Source organism: Callithrix jacchus, chromosome 13 (genome assembly GCF_049354715.1).
Source record: "Callithrix jacchus isolate 240 chromosome 13, calJac240_pri, whole genome shotgun sequence".
In the NCBI taxonomy this organism is placed as follows: Eukaryota; Metazoa; Chordata; class Mammalia; order Primates; family Cebidae; genus Callithrix; species Callithrix jacchus.
Genome location: NC_133514.1, coordinates 30,383,287 through 30,411,187, shown reverse-complemented (window position 1 = coordinate 30,411,187; position 27,901 = coordinate 30,383,287). Strand labels below are relative to the sequence as shown.

General features: G+C 35.5%; 1 protein-coding gene across 4 annotated transcripts in view; it reads right to left on the bottom strand.

Annotated features, from left to right (window-relative positions):
* The window catches only part of TNKS (tankyrase), a 193,974-nt gene that overhangs the window by 24,817 nt on the left and 141,256 nt on the right, over positions 1-27,901 (bottom strand). For all 4 annotated transcript variants that reach the window (XR_013525585.1, XR_013525586.1, XR_613140.5 and 1 more), the window contains exons 13-20: positions 24,696-24,775; positions 20,137-20,282; positions 17,612-17,777; positions 15,930-16,149; positions 15,508-15,617; positions 7,189-7,377; positions 3,655-3,892; positions 2,994-3,076 (exon numbers count right to left, since the gene is read on the bottom strand). Coding sequence is in view for 1 of the 4 variants with exons in the window: in XM_002756912.6 (XP_002756958.2) it covers positions 2,994-3,076; positions 3,655-3,892; positions 7,189-7,377; positions 15,508-15,617; positions 15,930-16,149; positions 17,612-17,777; positions 20,137-20,282; positions 24,696-24,775 (1,232 nt within the window). In the remaining 3 variants the exon portion in view is untranslated. The remainder of the gene's footprint in view (positions 1-2,993; positions 3,077-3,654; positions 3,893-7,188; positions 7,378-15,507; positions 15,618-15,929; positions 16,150-17,611; positions 17,778-20,136; positions 20,283-24,695; positions 24,776-27,901) is intronic.

Sequence of the window (27,901 nt, the reverse complement as noted above, 5' to 3'; positions counted from 1 at the left end):
TCACATCTTACTGATATAGAATGTTAATGGGAGTAAATGCTAAGAGTTAAAAGTTATGGAAAAGGTTATCAAATTTATTACTTTATAATGGAAGGCTAGATAAATAACATTTGCAATTAAAATAAAAATAAATTTGATTGCTTGATGATTGGTCCAGAAGACAGTCAAACACAGTTCATTCAATACAAAGAAAGGTAGTATCACTTGTCTGGAGGAAAGGAACTGTGCTTGGTAATATGCTTTAAATGCAATAGTCTATGTATTGATCAAGAAAAGGCTATAGAAATTATTCTGGCCAAAAGAAAAATCAATGGAACCATTTACTTAGAACAAAATTGCAGTAAAAAAAGAACATGCAACTGATGAAACAAGCTGTCAGAAGGAGTGACTGGGAGACTAAACTATTAAACTATTAAAATCAATAAAATGTGATAAAAACACCACACACAGGAAGTCAGTTATTGACAAAGAGACTATACAATATAAAGTTAAAAAGAAGAAATAACACATAAAATCACAAAGTAAATTGACTAAAAGAAGAAAAACTAATGTTCTTTAGGAAACTTTCATCAGTAAATTTGAATTATTTGTTTGAATTAGGTCTTCGGTTTATTCAGCAAAGATGTGTTTGAAATTTTACAATTACTGTGGATATGATTTGGGAGAATGGCAATAGCTGTAATATGGGAACAGCAGAGGATAATGGCTTTAAAACAGCGTTCACACCTTCAGTTACAGAATAAGGATAAAGCATTCTTACTGTTTAGAATAGTCTCCTAAGGAAGCTCCAAAACAGAGGATGAATAAATGGTTGGAAAAGTAAATGATTACGGCAGTCTATAAAGTCCTAACCATCAGACCAAAGGCATATGTGATGCTTCACTGTATTAAAAACTGACAGAGCAGCACAATATTATTGAGAATTTTAACTATCTGAAAATTTGTAGGCCTTAGGTTTTATAGGTCAAGGAAATGATAGGTTAAATGTCTTTTAGCCCAATTTTGCAAGTAAGAGGGTAAAAAATACTTAGAATTAAGGTCTTCTTTTAGTCCAATGCTATCCCTACTCAAATGTTCTTATCATTAAGACTATTAAAGATAAACTATAATGAAAAACGTAGCTTAAAAAAGGCAGAAGAAAAACCAGCATAACTGAGATAAAAAAGAAAAAAAGACCTGGTTTTTAAGTTAACTCCAAAGTGACTATAAGCCTAGAAGGGAAGCATAACGGGCCAAAGGGGCTGATGAAATACTGGAAAATTATGTCATATAAAGAATAATTGAAAAAAATAGATAGATTTATTCTAAAATGGGGAAGATTTGTAGAGGTATGTGGTTGAAAGGGTGACACCTCTGATAAGCTGACTAGGTCTTGAAAAGATATAAAGGGTCACATTATGTTGCAGTGGGCTGAATGGTGGTCCTTAAAATGGTATGTCTATGTTCTAATCCCCAGAACCTGTGAATATCAACTCCTTTGGAAAAAGGGTGTCTGCAGATGAAATTACGTTAAGGGTCTAGAGATCAGGAGATCACCCAGGATTATACTGGTGGCCTCAAATTCAATGCAAATGTCCTTAGAAGAGATACAGAGGACAGGAAGGCCATGTGAAAATGGAAGCAGACTGAAGTAGCATGGGCACAAGCCAAGGAAGCTGCCAACCATCAGAAGCTAGAAGAGGCATGGAATACATTCTCCCCTAGAGCCTCTGAAGGGAGTATAGCCCTATGAAATTTAATATATACGTAGACTTGAGATTACATCTCTGTGCAAAGCCCAAAACAAACGAATTATACCTAGGGGCAGATTTTGGCACACTTTAAGTTACAAGCATTCTACTATACTTGTCCCAAATTGTAACAAGTTATCTTCCCTGGCTGGAGAACTAACATGGGTGTTATTATACAAGGGTGATCCCTACACCTGGGAGAATAATTTTCTCTAAACACTTTCCCATTCTAAAATTTCATGTATATCAATAGTCCATTTAAACTCAGGACTTAACTATCATTCAGTAGTTAAAGCTGACCATGATAATGAAAGCATACAATATTAGAACTCATTATCCTGTATAAAAACAGTGAAACAAACAGAAGAATCCTAAATCGTAAATGTTCTAATGATGACTCCATCCTTAGACCTTCACAGACATTTAAGATGTATTCCAAAATAGAATGTGTCTATTGGAATGTATGGCCGATTTTTGGTTCAAGATTATTTAAAACTCCAACTGGATGACAGAAACTTTGTAAGGGGAAATTTTTAAAAGGTGCACTGGTCTGAGTACTACTGTGCTTTCTGAATTAATGAGCAATTGCTTCAGGAGCCTAGCCACATAAATAATGAAATGAGATGAATAAAGCCTGATGCTTTTCCAAAAAAAACAACCAAGCACAATTTTGAAAACATTCTTCTGAGGTAGTTGTATGGTCTAAGTTTTCACATTTAATAAACTGCATATCGCTAAGTTGCTTATAAAGATAAAACAAAATAACAAAGACTCATTTGTTAGACGATTTTGGGAAGAAGTATAAAATACCGGGCTCCTCTGGCTTCTTATAAAATGTTTTGTGGGTTTAAACATAGCTCCTAAGAAGCAAAAGAGAAAGAGGTGGGTGGTAATTAAGAATTCTTTCTTTTTTTTTTTTTTTGATATAGGGTTTTGCTTTGTCACTAAGGCTAGAATGCAGTGGCAAAATCACAGCTCAGTGCCGTTTCAAACTCTTGGGCTCATGTGACCCTCCTGCTCTGGCCTCCTAGTAGGTAAGACTACAGATACCCAGTAAGTCATCACACTCAGCAAACTTAAAAAAATTTTTTTTTGTAGAGATGGGGGTCTCGCTTTGTTGCCTAGGCTGGTCTCAAACTCCTGGGCTCAAGCAATCCTGCCTAGGCATTCCAAAGTGCTGGGATTCCAAGGTGTGAGCCACTACACCCAGCCTAATTCTTAGTATTTAATTTAAATGACTCAAATATATACAAGAGTGTTTACCTGTTCTGTTTCAAAGATATCCCGAAGGTGTTCAAGGCCAAGGCTTTTGAGGAATTGGCTGATATTCATGTCAAGACCCACAACTAAAACAGAAACATATTAAAGATTCTCAGAAAGAATTTTATAAAGAAAATTTCAGTATCCATTTAAAGCTATGACTCTGACACCCTTGGCTGTCAGATGATTTTACATGGCATAAAATAATACAGAATACATAGATTTAATTCAGATACTTTATTTTTGAAGTTGACTGAGAAGTAAAAGCAGAATGTTCTATCTTTATCAAATTAGCATTTGTATTAATTCTAATATTGTGGTTAGAATACAGAATTATAGATTATTGTAATTAATACATACAAATATAAGTATAGAATATTATAATACTAATTTTAATTATAGTATTTCTTATATTATAGAATGCTACTTACATAGAAAAACCTAAAGGTTTTAATGAATTAAAAAAATCTAAATGTATCAGCTATCATTTTAGTTTTCATTCCTGAAATGACCTCTCACGTGTGTTCTGATACAACTTCAGTATAAGATCCACTCAGTGGTTCAAGAAGACGTTCTGGTTGTCAATAGATGCTCTAGAACATACAGAAATTCTGTTCCACTAACAAAAGGTATAAATCAGTGAGCATTCCCAGGGTCTACTCACCTTCTCCTTCCTTCCTTTCTGTTCCAGAGGCGCCATCCCCTGCATTGGAGGCTCCTCCTACAGCCAACTCTGCTAAAGGGCCAGTGAGGTTGTCTATGCTGCTGGCAGCAGAGAGGCAGGAGGGGGTAGATGCTGGTGAGATCAGAGAGGCACTCACTACAGTAGCTTGAGGTTTAAAACAGGTAGGTAAGGCCTCTGGGGGCATGGCATCTATCAGCAAAGCTCTGATATCGTCAGCCTACAAAAAAGATTTTAAAAAAATGAAAATACTATATATTAAAATGGTAAGTTTTTCATTAAGAACCAAATGCTTTGTGAATTTTTTTCTTAATGAATGCCTCATTATCCCCTACTGGTTTTTGATTATTCCTTCTCCTATCTACAGCTCCAAATAGTTTTGGTAGATAGAACCAGAAAAACAATGTAATTTTAAAAAAATATTTCTTCTTTCATTAAAAACAAGCACTTTCAGTGTTAACTGTCACCCTTCTTTAGAAAAAATTTCCATATTTACTATATTTTATGTTTAAACAGCTATAATAATCTGGTTATTTACTTCACACTTAATAATTTTGTGTACAATTAACATGTGGTAAAATTTCAAAGGGATGACACTTTAATTTGGCTCATTTATTCATAAACTTTACAGTTTTTAAGTATTAGATGCAACTGCTGTTTGAGTATGCAGGAGACAGTCTCCAAAGACAGCCAGCCATCAATTCCTTCCTCCCATCATGCATGCATTCCATTGAATTTCCCTCCCTTTGAATCTATCTGGTTTACCCTGTGAGTTGTTTTGACCAATAGAATGCAGAAGAAGTGATGTTCTGAGGCTTTTGGGCCAGGCTTTAAGTGGATTGGCAGTGCCTACTTATATTCTCTTAGAAGGAATCTGCCATGCTGTACAGAAGTTTAGGCTAGACTAATGAGTGATGATATCCTATGCAGGGAGAGCCCTGAAGGATGAAAGCCCATTCCGGAAGCTCCAGCCCCTGCTGAGTTCCCAGGTGAAGGTAACTGCAAAACAGGAAGAACTGCCCAGCCGAGCCCAGTCAGCTTCCAGAAATGTGAGAAATAACAAATCATCATGTGAAAACACTCACTAGGTTATGGGATGGCTTGGTATGCAGCAATAGAGAAATGAAATGCATACTGGTACCTAGAAGTGAGGTACTGCTGGACATGTGGCTTTGGTTGGAGGCATGAAGGGTGGCCTGGTGACTGCTGAGGGTGGCTGTGAGTAGAAGACAGGCAAGTGCTATTGAAGGGGAGAGAAAGGGGACTGATGCTGTGGAGCAGAATGTCTGGCAGCACTGGCACATGAGGTCTTATGGAAGGCAGAACATGAACCTAAACAGACTTCTAAATTTGGCTAAGGAGATTTCCAGAACAAATTCTGCCTCGCCAACTGGGCTGGTGTGTTCATCTGCCCATGATAAGGTACAGGAAGAGAGAAAAGAACTAAGAAAGGAACTGTTTAGTTCTCTTTAAGGAAATGTATTCACCCAAGATTTGTAGGTTAGAGAATAAAATTACTCACTATTCCCAGTCTTTCCACCAGGAAAAGTTTCTCCAAGTAGAAACAGCCTCAAGCCAAAGGTCAAATCCAGTGTGCTGACAGGAAAACACGGCCTCAGAATATAGAGTTATAGATATATTACCTCAAAGTCTTTAAAGAACCTCTAAGGTGGTACCTTGTGAACTCCCTTGGCTAGATAAAAGAGCCTCAAAGGATTTTATGGGTATTGCCCCACTGCACCTTGACTTGGAATCCATGTTAGAGAGGGACCTGTCTTCAAAAGATTTGTGGGCTGGGCTTTTGGCTGATACAGTGGTGTGTAATTTGATGGGAAATCCAAAAGTATATAAAGGAGGAGTTGTACTAGTTTGAACTAAAAGGAACAGACAGATTAAAATGATAAAAGGCTCAGCGTCCCCAAATTTCTAGCAAGAGAAAACAGGTTGAGAAAGTAATTTGGCTGTATGATCCATTTCTTATAAAAAGAGAAGGATAATTCAGAGGGCATAGCCAAGAGCTACAGAGGCTGGGTACAGTGACTTGCATCTGTAATCCCAGCACTTTGGGAAGCTGAAAAAGGAGGCCAAGGGAGGAGCCTCGGAGTTCAAGATTAATCTGGGCAACACAGCAGGACCCAGTCTCTACAAAAAGAAAAAAAAAAAATAGCCAGGCATAGTGGTATGTGCCTGTAGTCACAGCTACTTAGCAGATTGAGATGGGAGGATGGTTTGAATTTGGGAGGTCGAGGCTGCAGTTAGCCATGTTCACACCACTGCACTCCAGCTTGGGTGAAAGAGCCAGACTGTGCCTCAAAAGAAAAAAAAAGGCAGTTATATAGATCCATCCTCTGGGAGCAGAACTGGTCCCATAATCAAGGACTATTCCCTAACTCCAGAGTAGATGGCCCTGATAACAAGTGCCTGACTGAATTTTAGAATTGCTATGGACCCAGTGATGACTATTGTCCCCTGTTAAATATAATTTGAATGTGGGAAAAATAGATTTAATTTGTGTTCACAGGGAAGACTGGCTGATTAAAGTTGTCCATAAAATCTTTGCTTTTCCTTTCAAAGAAGGTGGGATCTATTTTCCTATACCTGGAACCTAAGCTGACTTCAACAGAATGTGGCAAAAGTGACAGCATGTCAGTTCCAGGCTTAGCCTTAAAGAACAATGGCAGCTTCTGCTTTCTCCCTTTTGAGACGCAATTATTCTGTGAAGAAATTCTAACAAGACTACTTAATGATGAGGTACCACATGAGACTAGTGAGGCTCCAGCCTTCTAGTTGTGTCTGTCAATGCCCCTGGCATATAAGTGAAGCCATCTTCAGGTTTCTGCCCCAGCCACCAACTATATGCAGTTGCACAAGTGACCCCAGGTAAGACCAGAAGAACCTCCTAGCCAACATACAGAATCATAAGAAATGATAAATCATTATTATTTTAAGCCAAAGTGTTTTGAAACAGTTACTCAGCAATAAATAAGTGAAACAGAACATACCCTGAAAAGAACATTTTTGGCTTAAAAAATGAGAAATTATTGTGACTACATAGTAAATCCCTGTTTTCAGAAAGTTCAGAGAAGATGACGTAGTGTTTAAGTTTGCAGCTAAATAATACTGTCCAGAGTTAATTTTTCTTTGACTGTCTCACAGACGTTGGTAAATTATCATGAACATTAGTTGCTCTACAATAATATGCCAGATATAGAAGGCACAAGATATTTTACTGAATATAATTTGTTAAGGGTACACTCTAAAAATGATTTTTCGTATGATCCACGTTTTCCCAGCAGGCTAAGAATGGCAAAAAAATTAAATTAACTTACTGTTTAGTTTGCCTTAAGAGTGTTAAATTATATTTTCATAGAAAGTGTGAACTTTAAAAATTTTCAGAAGAAAATCTTTGTTCTAAGTGAAATAAACACTACTAAAAGTAAGCTGCTGAGTCCGAGAAGCTAATGTCATCTCTGAAAGTACAATGAACAATACTCAGTATCTGAAATGAGGACTTACTGTTGCCAGATCCAGAGGTGTCTGACCTTCTTGGTTCTTCATGGTTGGATCTGCACCATGCGCTAGCAGCAGGGCACACAGCTGTGTCCTTCCTTTCTGGGCTGCTTCATGGAGAGGAGTAAATGCCCACTTATCTGTTGCATTGACACACGTGTTGTATTTTATCAATAATGCTGCTATGTCAACATGCTGAAGAAAAGGAAAAGCATACAAATAGTTAAGAATGAGATCATCTGGTAAAGCGCCATCGTGTATACTTGTTTTTATTTAACAGTTGACTCTCTCTATAGCTCTGTTTTCATCCTTAACAGAAGTTTCTTCTAACGAAGTAAAAGGAGTATTTCTTTTTATACTTTGGACTCCATCTTGCCTTACGTCCTCCAAAATCTCAATTCCACAATTGCACTTTTACCCTGTAACTGTTCAAGGGCTTTTTTTTTTTTTTTTAAATTTATCCTTCTAATATATTCAGCTTTTTAAAAAAACAATTACTATGTAAAGGGGTTCGCTTTGTAAAGTGAAACTAGTACCTAATTCAAGTCTTCTGTAAATGGTCTAATCTATCTGCCAAACTTTTCAATCATTCTATTCACACTGATTCTCTTATCTTTCCATTTCTTTTCTAACCTACTGCAATCTGATTTACTGAAATACTTATCTCAAAGATTCTCAATGTTTTTTCTTCAGCCTTTGAAAAAGCAACATAACATTTTATAAAAATTGGTCTGTTATGTCTAAATGATTGAGGGGTGGAGGAAATGTTAGCAGTAGACACACTAATAACCTGGGTGTGAGGTGATGAGACCCTGAACTGTGACAGTCATAGAAAAATGGAAAACAAGGGCTAAATCTGAGAAATTATGAAAGAAAAAAAATTGGGTTTAGAAAGCCAAATTCACAACAGAAGAGAGAGATAGAAAAGTCAAAGATGACTACATTTTTGTTGGGGGGAGATGGGGAATCTAGAAGATTAGAAAAAAAGGCAGAACTATTAATAGAAATTGAGTTGTAAAGTTTAAGTAGGGGCCAGGTGCGGTGGCTCACACCCGTAATCCCAGCACTTTGGGAGGCTGAGGTGGGCGGATCATCTGAGGTTGGGAGTCCGAGACCAGCCTGGCCAACATGGCGAAACCCCATCCCTACTAAAGATACAAAAATTAGCTGGGCATGGTGGTGCATGCCTGTAATCAGCTACTCAGGAGGCTGGGGCATAGAATAGTTTGAACCCAAAAGGCAGAGGTTGCAGTGAGCTGAGATCACAACATTGCACTCCAGCCTGGGTGACAAAGCAAGGCTCCGTCTCAAGGAAAAAAAAAATTCAAGTAGGTATGAAACTCTCAGATAAGGTTCACTGAGGTAGGTAGCTTCTGAGGTAAAACATCAAAGTAATGACATTCTGTAGATGGTTTGTCAGAAAAGGTTCGCACACTGTCAAGGGAACGTCATTCACTTATTCACTCTGCCACCCGCTCATCCACCAACCAACCAATTGCTCAATACCTATGGAGGGCTGAGCACTGGGGATAGGAGCTCCAGGGAGATACAAAATGGAATAGTGGATTAATAGTTGTAGCTATTTGATAAATGAGCTCATTAAGGAAAGGAATACAGAAAGATAATTGCAAGGTGCATAAAACCTTGAAAGTAACAATATTTTGGAAAAGGAGAGTGAAAGAAAAATCCTCAGAGGAGACAAGCGGAGATATAGAAGCTGGAGAAGGACTATAAAGGAGCAGGACTATAAAACCTATTATAGGAGAAAGTTCCATGGAGACCAGGTTCTCTCAAATAAGAGCTCCATATAGGAAAAGGCTTCAGCTTCTTCCCAGAAATCCTTATAAAATAAGCTAAGACAATCAATTACACAAACAGGCAATACTGATTCAAAAAACAGACTTTTTAAGAACATTAAAAATAACTTGAATTTTTTAAAAACACATTTAAGATGTTAGGCTGGTTACCACTTAAGTATTTCTGAGATCCACTTCAATGCCAATATACTAGAATTTGGTGCAACTGGCACATTTGTGTCCCTTACAGACACATTTCCAGGCATAACTTGGTCAGTTTGGATAATTAACTCAAAAGCACATTATCTGTTGAGAATACACTTCTAACTCATGCTGCTGCTCATGTACCATACATTGAGGGTTTTAAAGAAGACATGAGAATGGGAACAGGAAAGGCCAAGAAAATCCCAAGGTGCGACTTAATGCATGTCATTTTCTATTTTCTAAAATAGAGGCTTCTCTGCACTCTTGAAGACACTCATTTCAAAACGAACAGGCACTTTTTCAGAGGAAGTATTTAACTTCATGTAATATAAATATCTGTATTTTCTAATTTTAGGAATAGTAGTTTCTTAAAACAAAGTGGAGAACATTTATCTAAAAAGAAAAGTACAGATCAGTCAACTACTAAGGAAAGCTTCCACATTTGCTCTAATAATACAAAGCAGCAAAAACCCCCAAAAAACAAAAAAATTGGCCACATGCAGTGGCTCACGTCTATAATCCTAGCACTTTGGGAGGCCGAGGCAGGCAGATCATTTGAGGTCAGGAGTTTTGAGGCCAGCCTGGCTAACATGATGGAAACCCCATCTCTGTTAAATACACAAAAATTAGCTGGGCGTGGTGGCACACACCTGTAATCCCAGCTACTCAGCAGGCTGAGTCAGGAGAATCACTTGAATCTGGGAGATGGAGGTTGCAGTGAGTGAAGATTGTGCCACTACACTCCCGCCTGGGCAACAGAGTGAGATTCCATTCAAAACAAAAAAAACCCAAAAAACAAAAACAAACAAACAAACAAACAAAAAAAGCAGCATAATCAGACTAAGACTTCTCAGAACAGGATATATTTTGTAATTCTTCTGGGATTATAATATCACCATAAAATTAATTCTATAGCTTAATTATTTTTAAACTTTCTAATGCAAAAGATCAAAACAGAGGTACCACTTGTGGTATTATCAAAATCCCCTAAAACAAAACCAAACCTAGTAATTTATCTCCCTTATTCAAAAGGTGTATGTTGAAAAAAGGTAGCAATTTTTGTTAAGTTAACCCAAAAGCACGGAATAATTGCAAGCGTCTTCCCAGTGAAGTTATAACCTATTTAAACTGTGTTTCTGATTATTAATTTTATTGAACTCCCATGTTTATTGGCAGAATAATATAATTTGGTAGACTAATTTACACAGGCTTCCAAAATGTCAAAAAGTCCAAGGAATATTAAGTGTTAGTGTATGTGTGTATAAAATGAATTGCATTTTCTTTATACTGAAGTTAGAGTTTATGCTTGGACAAACCAATTACATGCTTGTGAAATTTTCTGACAAATGTCAGAACAATGAACAGGAAGGAGTGTATTACTACCTAAATAGACTAAAAACACAGTTCTTAAGCTGTTTAATTCTTTAAATAACTATACCACTGAGGCAAAAATAGTATCTGGAATTTAAGGCTGACAAATTCAATAAATAGCAGTTTAGTTCTATTTAACACAGTATATAAGAGTAAAGTATTGAACTAGAAGGTCCAGAAAAGAAACCGATCTCTATTGGAATGTTTCCAGGAGAAAGAGACAATTTAACATAGTTTCAGAATCCAGCTGCAACATAAAATGCTTTAAATGACAAACACAACATAGAAAGACTGGGAAGCCTTTAATTTTAAAAAGGTGGGAAGTAGGGGAAAGCAATGTGCTTGGGCTTTCAGTTAAAGCCATTTAATTGTAAAGAGGCTTTATCACAATTATGTCATGAAATTCCCCAAATGTTATCCATTTTAGAGAAAGCACTGGAAAATGAAAACAGCTGAAAGGAAATGAATCAGCCATTTGATTTACTCTTATGAGATAAAAAGAATTGCATGCTTTGTGGTAATAAGTGTCAATGCTTTACATATTTACTGGCTAGCAGAAAAACTAACTCTCTTGTATAAACATGCATTCAAATATAATACAGAGTATTATAAAGAACACCAAACACAGTAAGGTACACTACCACTATTATCAGCTCTCATGAAACTTGTACTTTTTATTGAAGCTTCTTAAATATGTATTTTTTTCTCCATTTGAAAAAACTGAGATTCTTTTTATACAAAAAAGGCTCAAAGACACACAGAGAGCAGACTGAGCTCTCTAGGGGAAAAAAGGTAAATATGTATCAAGGAATAATGATCAATAAATAACTGCATAAGTAAATAACTATGTAATTTCACAGCTACCTCCAATTATTACTTCATCCTCAGGCTAGTCAATTAATCTGTGTTTATTTAACACAGTATTGCGGCGGTCAAATATATAGATTATTCCTAAGACTGTGAGATGTAGGAGTGACATGTAATGGAGCCCTTATTCTGACTGGCTCAGTACATGAGTTGTGGGAAGCTAGTTATTTACTAATTATATATGTATATAATATATATGTATACGTACAGACACACACACACACACACACACACACACATATATATATATGTATATATAATAGATAAATATATGTGTTTTTTGGAAGAAACAGGGTCTTGCTATGTTGCCTAGGCTGGTCTTGAACTCTTGGGCTCGAGCAATCCTCCTGCCTCAGCCTCCCAAAGTGCTGGGATTATAGGTATGAGCCATTGCAACTTGCCATGAAGCAAGTTATAACAGTATTACCTTCCTTTTTATAATGCCTTACATTAGATAATGCAATTTTCACATGCACTGTCTCATTTAATCATTACAATAACCTGGAAAGGTCTTAGAACCCAACTTTTACTACTGAAAGATGAGAAAAATTAAGGTACTTGCTGAAGACTACTGAGTTATAAAACAGAAGAGGAAAGACTGGATCCCAGATATTCAGAGCCCAAGTTCAGGCTTTTCCATCAAACCACAGATGCCTGTAGAGTCTTGCTAGACTAAAACACAAGAGCCATTTTCCTTCTAAGCTGAAGATAGGAAAGAGAATAATATTAGGAAGAAGAAACTATTTAAGTAGAGATCACTGGGTAACATGATACCTACAACTGCTCTATAAATTGCTTAACTTTCAGTATAGAGGCTCTATTCCAGATGATATGCCGCAGAAAATCTACCCACAAAATGATTATATGTGGCCTAGATAGTTCAAGCATCATCAAATTCATGGGATGAATACAACATAATCAGTGTTTTGCCATCTTAATGGAAATGTAGACTGGAACCCTGTGATTTCACGAAAATGTCCAGCCAAGGGATATGGATACAATGAATAAAAAGGAACTTTTGAAAGATACACAGATTTGTCAATGTACAAATAAACAGAAACACAGTTGTAACTTCCCTTTAGTTTATGGGAGACAAAGCAGCTTCTTAAACTTTTTATATTGTGTTAATATTAGTATTCCTTAAATATATAAATATATATATCCTTAAATATATAGTCACATATCTTTAAGAAGTACTAATAAATACTACTTAATTATATTTGAAACACTTATTTATTTAATATATAATTATACAGAGATAGGTTCTCACTATGTTGCTTAGGCTGGTCTCAAAATCTTGGCCTTAAACCATATTGCTGTCTCAACCTCCCAGCATGCTGGGATTACAGGTGTTAGCCACCATACCTAGCCTTACTTTAAGTCTACTAATCGAGATTAAGAAAAACACTGACTTAATATGGTTACAGATTCATTACTAAGAATAGATTATAGGTTTTACAAATGGCATTAAATAAAATTATTTTGCAGAGCTGAGATTATGAATGGGGAAAATGCTAACAGAGAGTCACTGTGTGTCATGTGAGATTGCTGAGGCAAGTGGGTTGACTATGTTAAAAAAATGGTATTATCACATTCATGTATCTGACTAAAGTGAAAGTTTGTCACCAAAGTGACAGTCAACTCACAGAAATCTGAATTTTAAATTTACAAGTCTAATACATGAAAAAAAATTTAGAGTTAATCAATCCACCCTCACAATGAGGTAAAACTACCTGCTATAAACACATTATCTGGCTCATTTGCATTATTCCATAACAGGATGGGATGAACCACGTTGATCAAAACCTCTATCAAATCCCCTTTACATGGCCTAGATAATATTTTGTTCATTTTCACCTCAGTAAGTTACCTTCATTTACAAAGAGCTAAGCAGTAGGGATTTAACAAACATAAAAAGAAGATAACATAAAAAGAGACAGTGGAAAAAACTGTTCATTATTTTTTCTCACTTGGAATTAGAAAAGGAGAAGAGGAGTTATGGGTAATGGTGAATTAAGTTTATGAAAATGGAATAGTGGGCTTCTGGTCGGGAGACTAATTGCATTACACCACTCTTCAGCTGACAGCAAGACATCCTCAGGGGAACTTGAAGTTAGACAAGGTCGACTATCACTCTACATTACAACACTTGAGCCACTAGAGAACCACTGTACATTTTACTCTCTTCAGAGTGGTCATCAAGTGACACACACGTACAGTAAGTAACATCTTAACTGATGGGGGTCAAAAGGTAAAATACTTACTTCATAAATTAAGTTTTCTTTTCTTTATCCTCTGTGACAGCTATAAAGACTGTGAAAGGTGAAGACTAATAGAGTAGAATACATTTTAATGCTATGCCATCAGAAGAATGAGGATCAAAAGGTAAAATACTTTATAAATTAAGTTTTCTTTTCTTTATCTTGTGACCACTATAAAGACTCTAAAAGGTGAAGACTAATAGAGTAGAACTTCCCTATATTCACAAGATATTCCCTAGATTCACAAGATCTATTGTAGTCTACATAGTTGATAGTATAACGTAAGCTTTATTAGATCAGTTCATTATTATAATTCTATGGCCATCACCTAACCTTATTCACAATAGGTTCGGTTCTACCGATACCATTGGCTTTATTAACTCTTAACTGAAGCTTAGCAAAAGAATTAGTAGAATACCATATGAAGAGAAGAATTATGCTAAGAAGTGCTGAAAACCAGTCTCCAAATGATATACATGTAAAGTTATAACTTCAGGGTCCAGAATTACATGTAAATGTATATGTAGCATGTTAGCAGCAAATATTTAGCATGCAAGACCTTTGGTACAAGTCTTTGTTGTTCAGTGAAATTGAGACCCTTATATGAAGGAAGGTTAAAATTTCTATGAGTTTTAATAAAAGATTCTTCGTCTTTGGAAAGATAACTTTAAATACTATAGTTTCAAGAGAATTTCAGTACTAATATTATAGTTATTAAATATGATACTTTTGATTAACTTATACTTGGAAGCATAATTTTCTCTCAAAAAACTGGGTTGCTGCTTTCCTTAAATGTATCCCCAATCAGATTTGTCGTCTTCCTGATATACAGGTCTTTGTAGAATGGGCTTGAGAGGCGACAGTCTCATTATGAAAGGCCAGGGAGAATGTAGTAGGAGAAAGAATATGGTAATCAAGGTGGTAGGTTTGGTTGGTTTGTATTTATAGTTTGTCAGGTTTCTGCAAATCTAGAAACTACCTTCTATCAATAGGGATTCCAACTGTGAGAACACCTGGCATGTATAAACTAGCATCTGTGGGTTTTTACAGTCAAGAAGTGATTGAGTGGATGAATTGCCAAGCAATCATCTTATTTCTGCAGTGAGCCATCAGGTGTGAGTGGGCCTTAGTTACCTCCAGTCAGTCAGTGCTGACATATGGCATCAAGGCACTGCAATTCATTTCTCTTCCTCTTACGACTGACGACAGTGTTTGAAAGGATAACTCTGGACTTTCACTGGGAGGTTTTAGTCAGTAATTCCAACTTTATGAAACCATATATATATATATCAACTGCTCAATCATTTAATTTTTTTTTTAAGATGAGGTCTCACTATGTTGACCAGGCTGGCCTTGAACACCTAGGCTCAAGTGATCTTCCCACCTCAGCTGCTGAATAGCTGGGATTACAGGCGCGTGCCACTGTGCCTGGCTACATGAATATTTTTAATATGTTGATGATAAATGTAAGCCACTATACTTTCCATGCCTATGTAAGAGCTGCACGGCTTTTACAGTTTTAAAAATCTACTTGAGATAGAGTTAAAAAATACTATCTTTATTGATAAGTATAAACTGGGCATCCATTACATGCCTATTGTTATGCTTGATAATGTGCAGAGACCAAAAAGCAATAAAAAGCATGATGGTTGGCCACAATGTAATTAAGCTTAGCTGGGAAGGCACGCCAAAATGCTGAACAGAAGATTAAAATTGTGCTAAATCATGCTGTAACTTAGGTATCTACTTACTTACTGCATAGTATGCATTTAATAAAGTCATAAATGCCAGGGAAGTTTTCTAGATTTTAACTTTAGTATGCTTACCCCATAAGATGCTGCATTATGAAGAGGAATTAAACCACCCTTGTCCTGGGCATTAACATCTGCTCCATGCTCTAGAAGATATTCAGCTACTTCCAGGTTATTGTAGCCTGCTATTTAGAGTAAAAAAAAAAAAAAATATATATATATATAGAAAACATGTCAGATTAAGAGAAAAAAACACATACATATATAAATAATAAGGACCAGAAAATGTTAAGATTTTAATACCTTTTGCTTCAAAAGCTAATAGTATTACCACATAATGCAGGGACTTCGCAATAAGAAATTATACAAAACAATGTCAATCAAAAGCATTTTACTAAGTTGTCCCATTTACACTCAGCATGGCTTTCATATTTTAGTCAACCGTATTAGGTACTCATGAAAAGAAAACAGGATATGGAGGCACTGGAGACACTTACCTGCCAGGTGCAGAGGGGTTGAATTTCTGCCCTGGGTGTCTCTGCAGTTGATATTCTCCGGGGTACAGAGCTTCTGCACTCGTGCCAGGCAGCCCTTCTTGGCAGCATCCAACAAGGCAGCATCCCCTCTCAGTAAGTCCTGAATATCTGTGTCTCCTTCCTTTACCAAATCCAAAGGTGTATTTCCATCTCTGTTCTTTTTAGTTGGATCTGCTCCATGCTACAAAGAAGAAAAACCAAATGGGGTTTGTATTTTCTATAATATCTTCCTGTAGTAAGTAGGTAGGTAGGTAGGTAGGTAGGTAGGTAGGTAGGTAGGTAGGTAGGTAGGTTCTTAACCTACTCTACCTTTGTTCCTCCAAAGGAAGGTATCTACTCTATATGCATTTTGAAAAACATTTTGCAAAATTCCTACTTAGCAATAGAATGGATCAGCTTTCTAACTATTAATACTACTCAGTCAAATCTTCAAGCTCAATGTTGAAGATAAAGCAGGGAGAGTGTTAAGTATCTTTGAGATCACTTGTATAATATACTTTTTCTCAGACTCCAAGTTGTCTTTGGAAACTTATTTTATTTTTAAGAATAGCATAAATATTAATTTTGACCAGATTCAATTATATAAAAATACTTGGTAGGTATGAAAAAGAACAGAGTACAGTAAGACACACTGGAGAAAAAGGACTTAATTCTAAATGTCATCAGTAAGAATAAAGTTTGGTAATATTTTTATCCTAAGACTTAATACCTATCATGAAATTATATATAAATGTATTAAAAATTATAGATTTTTAAAGCTTAATTACCAATACCTATTAAATAAGGGAAATGGAAGTCAATTTTTATTATGGGTCAGCCACAGACTGTTGTGGGCTCACTGTGGAAATTAGTTATAAGTCAAGTTAGACAATACATTCACAATGACTTGGAAGTTATTTCTTACCAACCAGTGATAATAGAAATGAGTATCAGGTATTGTGTTTTTCTCAAGATGCATAAGCATGTATTTGATATCATTAAAGTGAAGCGAGAAGAAGTTTGTTTAAATAAATCAATTTTTTTCTCCAGTTAAAAAGAGGAAGAGAAAATCTCATAAATACATGTCTGGTCATTTTTAAAAAATATACTTTAACTTAAAGTGAGCATAAATTATGGCTAGTTTCATATAACTACTAGTTTTTACTCTTTTACATATATCTTAAATCTACATGAACGACTTTGTTTAGAGATTATATTTTAATAAAAATCTGATACTAAAATAAGTTCTTATAAGATACAATGTTTAATGTTTGCTAATGAAGAATGATTTTGTTAACAATAATAAAATAGCCAATAAGGAAAAAAAATCAATTTGATTGAAAACCTTGTTTCTCCTGTATAATTTTTTCTGATATTATACTGTAGGTACTAGAGAAACAATGTAAAATATTTCAGCTCTTTCTAAAACCTACTTTGATGAATTTTTATGACATGAATTTAATCAAACCGTTTTAGATATTCACTTCCCACTACTCCAAGCTATGTATCATATCACAAAAACAGTCTTCTGTGGAATAGAAAATGAGAGCGGTCTCCACAGCACTACTGCTCTTAATAGAATAACATGCCCCAACTTAATTTCAAGTAATAACGAAAATATATATACTATCAGTTTATATTTTATAATTTTCTTAAGTACGTACTTTTAAAAGGAGCTTGCAGATTTCATACTTCCCTTTAGCTGCTGCTTCATGGAGAGGGGTAAATTTCCATAAGTCCGCCACATTGACAGAAGCCCCATGCCTTACTAAAAGCTCAGCCACCTCATAGTGTCCATATGAACAGGCATTATGAAGGGGCACCAAGCCGCTAAACAAAAGAAATTATTTTAAAGTCATAAAACCAATATTTGAGTTAAAATGATTCTTATAATAAAAATAATACCATTCTTCTATGGTACTGACTATACTGAACAGTGCTCAAAAAGAAATACTCCCACCTCTGGTCTTTTAAGATATGGTTATCCATTTCTAAATAAGGAGTAATAATTTTAAATGTAAAGACTTTTTCCTAAGTTTCTCAAGGATGGATACATATTCAAAGCAATCCTTATCTTTAAAATATGTATAGAAATACAGCCATAGAATAAGGCTTCATCACAATATTTTTAATTCAAGTTTTCACTCTGGCTATGTTAAGAGTAACACTACAAAGTGATTTTAATCATTAATAATCTGGTTTATCATCTACCAGATTTTCTTTGAGTTTTACTAATGAAAATTGTAATGCTTACTTATTAAAAATATAATGCAATTAACTTACTTATTTAGGCAAGTTCTATCTTTATAATAAGTTGTTTAAATCATGGTGATTCAATAGTGATTTCCATGCACAGGTTTAAATATTGAGGTGCCAAACAATGAAAACTCACAATCCAGGTGATTCAGAAAGTATTCAGTAAGAAAAATGATGATGTCAATTATAAGTTCTAGTCAGACAAAAAATGGGCAAACTATTCTGAGAGGAGTCTAAGTTCTGATTAGTAAGCAGCTGACATTCTAAAAGGACAAAAAGATGCTCCCACAGAAGAGTGAATCAAAAGAATAAAAGGTTGAACTCAACACATGGCAGAAGCAAAGTATCGACTGCCTTTTTACTTAGAGAGATGAGTGACCTTTTTTTTTAGTTTTGGGATGAAATATGCTAAGTGTTAAAATGGGCAATAGAAGCAAATGCTGATTGCTCTCTAACTCACTATAGCACTTTGAAAGCACTAGTGGTATTGTTAGTGAATATTCATGTCTGATGTGTTCCTTTTAAACAATAAAGAAATACATAATGACACAATGAGGCCTAAATTGTACAGTTTAATTCTGTTATGCGGCATTATGTAATCACACAGAAAGCTACTGGCTTATTTTGAGATGATGTGAAATCAACTCAGAATATGGGAATTCATATCAGTTAAAATACCTTTCTCGTACTTCTAAGTAGCTGCCTTAATCTTGTCTAAATTAAAATAATTTAGCAAACTAATGTAAAATATAGAGTATCTGAATTAGTAAAACTAAAATTATGCTTCTAAGAATACTAATGACTCTGGGATGGATGATTTCTTTTTAGAAGAAATTGTACTTTTTTTTTTCTTGAGATGGAGTCTCGCTTTGTCACCCAGGCGGAGTGCAGTGGCCCGATCTCAGCTCACTGCAACCCCTGCCTCACAGGTTCAAGTGATTCTTCTACCTCAGCCTCCCAAGTAGCTGGGATTACAGGCGCACGCCACCAGGCACAGCTAACTTTTTGTGTGCGTATTTTTAGTAGAGATGGTGTTTCAACATATTGGCCAGGCTGGTCTCAAACTCCTGACCTCGTGATCTGCCCGCCTCAGCCTCCCAAAGGGCTGGGATTACAGGTGTGAGCCACCACACCTGGCTGATTGCACATTTTTAATAGCAAAAAAGGGGAATAAACAATAACTTACAGACTATATAAAAACATTCATATAATGCAATAAAATATCACACACAAGCATTAAAAGGATGAGACAGACTACTAAGTACTAATATGGGAAGACATTCAAGATATACTACTGGCTGGAAAAAAGTAAACTGCAAAGCAGACAGTATAGGATCGCACCACCATTTGTGTTAAAAATCACCACCACCACCACCACCAGAGCACACACACAAGTCTATGCATTTACAGTATCTGGAGGAATACATTCAACATTTTAATGTATCTCTGAGCAGGAGGTGGGCTGACAGGAAATTTTCACTTTCTCTACTGTACATTTCTATTGTTTTTGAGATGGAGTTTTGCTCTTGTTGTCCAGGCTGGAGTGCAATGGCACAATCTCAGGTCACTGCAATCTCCACCTCCTGGGTTCATGTGATTCTCCAGCCTCAGCCTCCCGAGTAGCTGGGATAATAGGCATGCGCCACCACACCTGGCTAATTTTGTAATTTTAGTAGAGACGGGCCTTCACCATGTTGGTCAGGCTGGTTGTGAACTCCTGACCTCAGGTGATCCGCCCATCTCGGCCTCCCAAAGGGCTGGGATCACAGGTGTGAGCCACCACACCTGGCTCATTTCTATATTTTAATTTACATTTTAAACAAAATATATGGATTACTTTTTTAACAGGGGAAAAAAATCTAAGACTTAAAAAATTAAAAATATTTTAAGCATGAAGAGAAAGACTCCCCAACAGCGAACTTGTAGCACGTACCCCTTGTCTTTGGCATGGACATCGGCACCGTGATGGAGCAGGTACTCCACAACAGACACGCGGTTGTAGCCTGCCGCGAAGTGTAAGGGCGTGGAATGCCGTCCCTCTAAGTCTCTACAATTCACATTTTGAGGGCTGCAAAGTTGCTTTCATGGTGCACACACAGAGACAAACACAAAATGAACATTACTATTTATTCATAGGTTTTGCCCAAAATAGTGCAACATCTGAATAAATCATAATTTTCTAACAAATACCTATTTCCGAAGATTAGACAATACAAATGTTTAGAAATCAGCACTATGTTTTACAGTGACTACAAATGTTTTTACTATGTACAGAGCAAATTCATGTTTTTCAACATTTCCTGACCAAAATCTGAATCAAACAGAAAAACCCACAATAAAGCAAGCATTTCCAATGCAAATAATGCCTTGCTGTTTCATCTTTGCCTTTCCTCCCTGAGATACGCTATACTGCTTGTCATGGCGTATCTCCTTGTACTAATACCAACCTCAGTTGACTATGTGACAATAGAGCTCTTGCCTTCTCTAATGTGAGTCAAGCAAGCAAAAAGGCTCTGGAAAAATTATTTTTTTTTTCTGGGCCACTCACTTGGTCTTTTGACTGACTATAACAAAGCCATGTAGTCAACAGTGTTTTACTTGATTTTTGGGGCAATGTTTGCTTACCTTTACAAGCTGAACTGACTTTTTAATGATACTCTACTTTTGGGGCTTTATTCCATCTCTTTCAGAGATGTCATCTAAATCTCTTCTGTGTCTCCTTATCTCTCTCTGAATGCTTCAATTTCAGCACAATCTAAATTGTAAGCTCAATTTGTTTACAAAGCAGCAGGATGCCAGGTAAGGAATGAAAAACTGTATCACTGGTGGTAGTGAGTGAGTAATAATAATATTTGAATAATAATTTACAGTTTATAAAGAATATCAGCTGGGCACAGTGGCTCACGCCTGTAATCCCAGCACTTTGGGAGGCCAAGGTAGGGGGATCACGAGGTCAAGAGATCAAGACCATCCTGGCCAACATGGTGAAACTCTGCCTCTACTAAAAATACAAAAATTAGTGGGCATGGTAGTGCACATCTGTAGTCTCAGTTACTCGGGAGGCTGAGGCAGGAGAATCGCTTGAACCCAGAAGGCAGAGGTTGCAGTGAGCTGAGATAGCACCACTGTACTTCGGCTTGGCAACAAAGCGAGACTCTGTCTCAAAAAAACAAAAAGAATATCATACTCTTTTAGTGAGGAAATTATTATCTGTCTATGAAGTTTATAGATAACAAACCAGGGATGGAGGTTAATTTATAAATTAACTTTACAGATACATAAACCAAGGATGAAGGTTAAATTATTTATCCTTTTCAAACAGTTGATAAGGGGTAGAATAAAGACTCTAACCCTGCTTTACTGCTTTTTAACCTCTTGATCTTTGTGCTACATCATGTATCATTGCTCACTTTGCTAATTCTCCAGTTTGAGGGAAGTGATCAGAAGAAAGGCAATGAAAATCAGAAAATGCAAATAAAGCAGAGCAGACAATAGAATGCTCTAGCCTGTGGAGGATGATTGCAGGGTTTTTGGGGATTTTCAGGCATTCACTAATTTTGATGCCACGTCTGCCACTGTAATAAGCTATTATTGTGTAAAAATCAAGAACCTGAACAATTTCTACTGATGGAATAAGTAGGAGTGCTATGGGTTGAATGTTTGTGTCCTTCTGAAATTCACGTTGAAACTTAATCTCCTTTGCAATAGTCGTAAGGAGGTGACTGGGTCATGAGGGCTTCTCCCTTCTGAATGTGAACTTAAGGCCTTTCTAAAAGAGGCTTCACACAGCATTTGGTCCGTTTTGCCCTTCCACCTTTGCCAAGTGAGGATATAGCATCTGTCTCTTCCAGAAGAGGCAGCAACAAGACACCACCTTGAAGGCAGAGAGACAGGGTACCCACCAGACACTAAACCTACCGGTACCTGGATCTTGGACTTCCTAGTCTCCAGAACTATGAGAAATCAATTTCTATTGTTTAGAAATTACCCAGTCTATGGTATTTTGTTATAGCAGCACAAACAGACTAAGACAAGAAGCTTTCAAACTGGTAGGATAAAAACAAGTGCTTTTCAAATGATGTAATTTTCACATGACAGGAAGGAGTCTGGGCAGTAAGGAAGAGTTCACAATTTCATCAACCCTCTACAGAAAAGCACCAGCTTCTAAAATCTGAAAAGCCATTGTCATCTGGCCAGGTCAAATATCTTTTTGTGACAAATGACTCTGTGGCTATATATATATAGCATAACTGATAAATCAAATTAAGTAAAAATAAATTAATATATAAATCAAAAAGAAAAGATGCAAAAATTGGTAATAAACACCCTTTATGGAGTCTGATTATGATTCAGGTTTCTTCCTAATGCTGCTTTCCCCCACTGGTTTTTTACATTCTAAATTAACTCTGTTATTATTATTCTGGTAGAGAACACTGGCAAAATAGGAATAGGCAGGGAATGAAACACAACTCATTTTGTGAGGCTACAGAAATAGAAAACCGTCCTGCTTATTAAATATTTGATCAGTTTTCTTTCGAATGCCAAAGAAATTTTACATCCTTCCTACGTATTTTTCATAATTTCAACTACTTTATTCAGCAGACAGCTTTTTCTTCTTTACCTAACTCGTAATACTGTCTAAAGTCTCTTGGGAAAGAAATTTAACAGGCTGAATTCTCAATTTGTGCTGCTTTGTTTTCTTGTATTACTTCCATTCCACAAATCAAAATAAATCTGGCCTTTCCTGTGAATGGATTGTTTAAGAAACCTAAAAGCTGTAGTATATATCTGCTTGTCATATACAACACACATGGCATTTAAAACTGTATATGTTAAAAATAAAGTATGTATTAATTATAATAAGCACATTTAGCAATTCTAGTACATGAGATGATCATGTTCTGAAAGGAAGTGTAATCATTTTATATTTAAGAATTTTCTTTTATTAGAATACATTTCAAGTGATAAGTATTTTTAAGAGAAAATATTACAAAGTTTTAGATTTAAGACAACATAAAAATTATCTCTAGTGGCTATCACAACTAAAATTTACTACTATTCTTTAAATAACTTAGATGCTATTATAAGTTGGAAGTGATCCCGGAAGTGCCCACATACTAAAACAAAAATAAAATTTCTAGGCAACAGAGTTTAGAATGTGTTTACTGTCACTTTCAACCAGTATATATCATCAAGAATGCTAAATTTAGTTTGCTAAAAATCACAAAAACAGGCTGGGCATGGTGGCTCATGCCTGTAATCCCAGCAGTTTGGGAGCCTGAGGTGGGCAGATCACGAGGTCAAGAAATCGAGACCATCCTGGCCAACATGGTGAAACCCCGTCTCTACTAAAAATACAAAAATTAGCTGGGCATGGTGGCACGCACCTGTGGTACCAGCTCCTTTGGAGGCTAAGGTGGAAGAATGGCTTGAACCCAGGAGGCAGAGGTTGCAGTGAGCTGAGATTGTGCCACTGCACTCCAGCCTGGCAACAAAGCAAGACTCCGTCTCAAAAAAAAAAATCACAAAAACGAAGTTTGCTTAAGAGGTGACAAAATTGACAGTATATCGTAAAAAGTACTATGACTGTTGATAGCAAATTTGCTATTATGTTTTCTTTAAAAATAAATAAAGGCAAAGTTGGGTGCAGTAGTGCATTCCTGTAGTCCCAGCTACTTGGGTAGTCGGCAGGCTAAGGCAAGATGATTGCTTCAAGAGTTTGAGGCCTGCCTGGGCAATACAACAAGACCCTGTCTCTTAAAAAACAACAACAACAACAACAAAAACAAATTCCAAAAGACTAACCTCCAAACAAAAATACTTTTGCTAACTTCATCCCTAAGTGAATAATTATAGATGGGAAATATGTGTTTCAAAAAAAGCATACTCAGTATTAGAATATGACTATATTTGAAAAAAATTAAAACTATAACCATTGTTTCTATACCACAAATACAGAGTGGTAAAATTTTCTAAGCAAGAAGAGCTACACAGAAAAAAAAAAAAAAAAAAAAACCTATCTTCTGCATATGAATAATTCCAATGTGGAGAAATCACAGGAATGCTTTCCTAGAATTACTGTGTGAATCTCTGAGAAAAGATCAATAAATATTGTTTCAAATGTCATCCTGCTAACATCTGGGCTTTATCTAGTTTACATATTTTGTGAATGAGGCCAAAAATAGTAACATTTTAATTAATGTAAGTGAACATAAAAGAGCTTTCATGTAAGCTAAAAGAAATTACTAAAAAGTGTGTATATGTATGTATATGTACACACATACATACATACATATCTATCTATATATAAACAGTTTAATAAAAATAAAGCACATACTGGGAATTCCTTAGTAGCAGTACATATTTTTCCTGCCCATGATTCTGCTCAACCTTTTTATTGTTTGTATTTGAGTAGATATACTTAGAAGCTTAGAAATGAATTGTTAGCAAAGTTCAAAAATGCCATCCCAGATACCAAGGGCACTGACTTACCTTCACAGTTTCCAAGTCTCCAGCTTTAGAGGCCTCTAACAGTCGATAGTCAACATCAGAAGTACGTATAGGTGTACTCTCTGCATAAAAGAGAGAACTAATATATATACCCAAACTCCTATTTTTCAACTGCATTCATTTTAGAAACAAAAATGGTTCTTGAGGGATTGCAAAGTAGTTAAGGAGGGAAAATTATTTAATTTGGTTTTACTAAGTGTTATAGCAAAACTTTGCCATAGATTTGTTATATAAACTTAGGGAAGCTACACAACTCTCAGTACACAAAAACAAAGTTTGCTTAAGAAGAGGTGACTAAGTTGACAGTATATGGTAAAAAGTACTATGACTATTAATAGCAAATTTGTTATTAACTTTTCTTTAAAAATAAATAAAGGCAAAGTTGGGTGCAGCAGTGCATTCCTGTAGTCCCAGCTACTTGGGTAGTCGGCAGGCTAAGGCAAGACACAGAGAACATTCAGAAAGCATTTGCTGGCTTGATTTCCATTTTGTATTGGAGTCAATGTGTCTGTCAAATCTTAGCCCTTTTTCTGGCTACTCTTATTCTATTCTTTCATGTCTCATTAGTCTCCATTATAAGTGTGCACATACACTACCACATTTATGAGTGAGATGCTCTCTGTGTGTATGTCTCTATGACAGTGATCCTGGAACTGACAAAATTCACTGAAATATCCTTTTAATATCTACAGGTAATATTTTGGTTTATCATTTCAACAAAATAAAGGGATGATTGTTTATATAGAGTTGTAACAGTATTTTTAGATGATAACACTTTAAGGATACATTTAATATGGCTAAATTTTTAAAATCTAAGAACTATTTGAAATTGGAACATGTATCTTGATACAGACTATCTACTAAAGAGTATAATTTTCCAATCAAGCAAAAAGTCTTACACAAATTTAAGAATGCTTCTGAAACTATGAGAAAGGAACTCTTAGTCCTGGTTACAGAGGAGAAAGTGAAGATGTTTAAAAACTGGTTAATTATTATATAGATTGTAGAGATCTGCACCTATTATAAATCTTGAACATGCCTAGGATAGACTTATTTTTAGCAATAGTATGAATAATACATTAGCTGAAATGACTTCTATATAGCCCAGAAACTTTGTACTAAGTGATGCGCAATTAAAAGGGATATAAAAAATGAAATTAAAAAAGGAACATGGGCAGAAGAGTAGCTGATATGTAAAATGCTATATTAGTAATATTCTTTATAAGTATGCTAGGTTTTGCATAAAAATGAAATTTATTTATTTAATTTATTTCTTTTTCTGTAGAGACGGGGTCTCACTATGTTGCCCTGGTTGGTCTCGAACTCCTGGGCTCAGGTGATCCTTTTGTCTTAGCCTCCTGAATAGTTGGGACCACAGTTCATGCACCACCACACCTAGCTAATTTTAAAAAAAAATTTTGTATAGACACAGTATTGTCATGTTGCCCAGGGTGGTCTTAAACTCCTGGGCTCAAGCAATCTTCCCACCTTAGCCTCCCAAAGTGCTGGGATTATAGGCGTGAACCACCATGCTCAGTAAGTAAAACGTGAAAATAAAGTCACCTAGAATCAAAGATTAAAGATGGGCTTCTTCGGTCTCCAATCTTATTCTAGCTTATTAGAGTTTTTAAAAAGTTGGAAAGGCTAGAAGGCAGCCTGTTTTTAAAAACATCTCTTACAGACTGGTAGTTTGGTCAGTATTAGACTATTGGACTGGCAACAGGTCTTAGTGGCTTATTTCAATGTGCCACTGTAAATGGCGGGGGGTTCAATGTTCAGTTTAGCTATCATAAGTCTAATCTTTACCTGTGTAAATGTTTAGAAGAAAGTAATGCTTATTCCATAATGGGTTATACAATCATTAAGAATTTAGATCAAGATCTAACTTAAAAGCAATAACCAAAAGAACTGTCTGTGGTTCTAGAAACAGTGTTATTGGTGCTATTACGGTAGCCACTGGCATGTGTCACTATTGAATACCTGAAATGTGGCTAGTATAACTAATGGAGGGATTTTCCATTTTATTTAATCTTAATTAGTTTAAATGTAGCCAGATGTAGCTAGTGGCTATCATATTGGAAAGAAAGAGCAAGTCTAGAGAAAGAAGTCAAATCTTCTGAAACAATGTTTTAAAATGCTAATTCATAAAAAGCTGCTTATTTTGTTTTCTTTATATTAATATTAGTTTTGACATAAATATTGCCACCGGTTTACAATAGAAACTTTATTAATATAAACTTCTGGCCACTATAGACTTGGGAGTTAAAAGTACAGGTTTCTAAAGTAGATCTCGAACCCGGTATTAACAAATGTATTTAAATGAATCTTATAAAATGTTATCCAGAACAAAACAAATTACTATACATGTTATTTGACTGTATTAATAAATTTTTTTCAGAAGTCATGATAGATATAATCTGATATTAGATTAATAAATAATGATAATTTAAAAGTTCAGCTAGTGCTTGGTCCATAATCCACAAAGAGATACAAATTCCTGGCAAAACTATTAGTTTAAAAACTTATATCCTATTTCAAATCAGAAACAATTCCCATTACAAAAAAAAAAAACCAAAAATCCTTTGGAAGGCAAAACTTTCCTATACATATTTTTTATTTGTATTAGCTTTCCAGATCAATAAAAAATTAAACTAAAAAGTTTCACATGTTCTAAATTAAGCATTTAATTACCTATGTCTTATTTAAAAAATAAATTTTAAAGCAGATTTATCAAAATAGAGAAAAATATTTCAACTTCATTCAGTATTCAATTTTACTTTTACTAGAACTCATATATTCTAACTGCATTCAGTTAGAAGACATTTTAAATGCATTATATGGATCTAATCTGCTTGATTTATTCAATACTTTCTTCTCCATGCTGTTAATTATCTCTAAAACCTATGCACCTATTATCAGAAATTTTGATGCAAAGCTATGTGTTTGCCTGATTTATGGTTAAAACTTATAGAAACTAACTTAAAATTCAGTACTAAATGATTCTTAGTAAAATGAGAAAATTTAGGAATTTTTAACAAAAACCACAACTTTTAGAAATTATTAGAATTTACTGAGAGTGAATAAATATTTCTTAGGCAAGGAGCAGTATCTTCTTTAAGGAAATGTTCTGTCACTCTGTAGAAACAGCTTTTTTTTTTGAGTTCTAGCTTGAAATCTATACTAGGAAA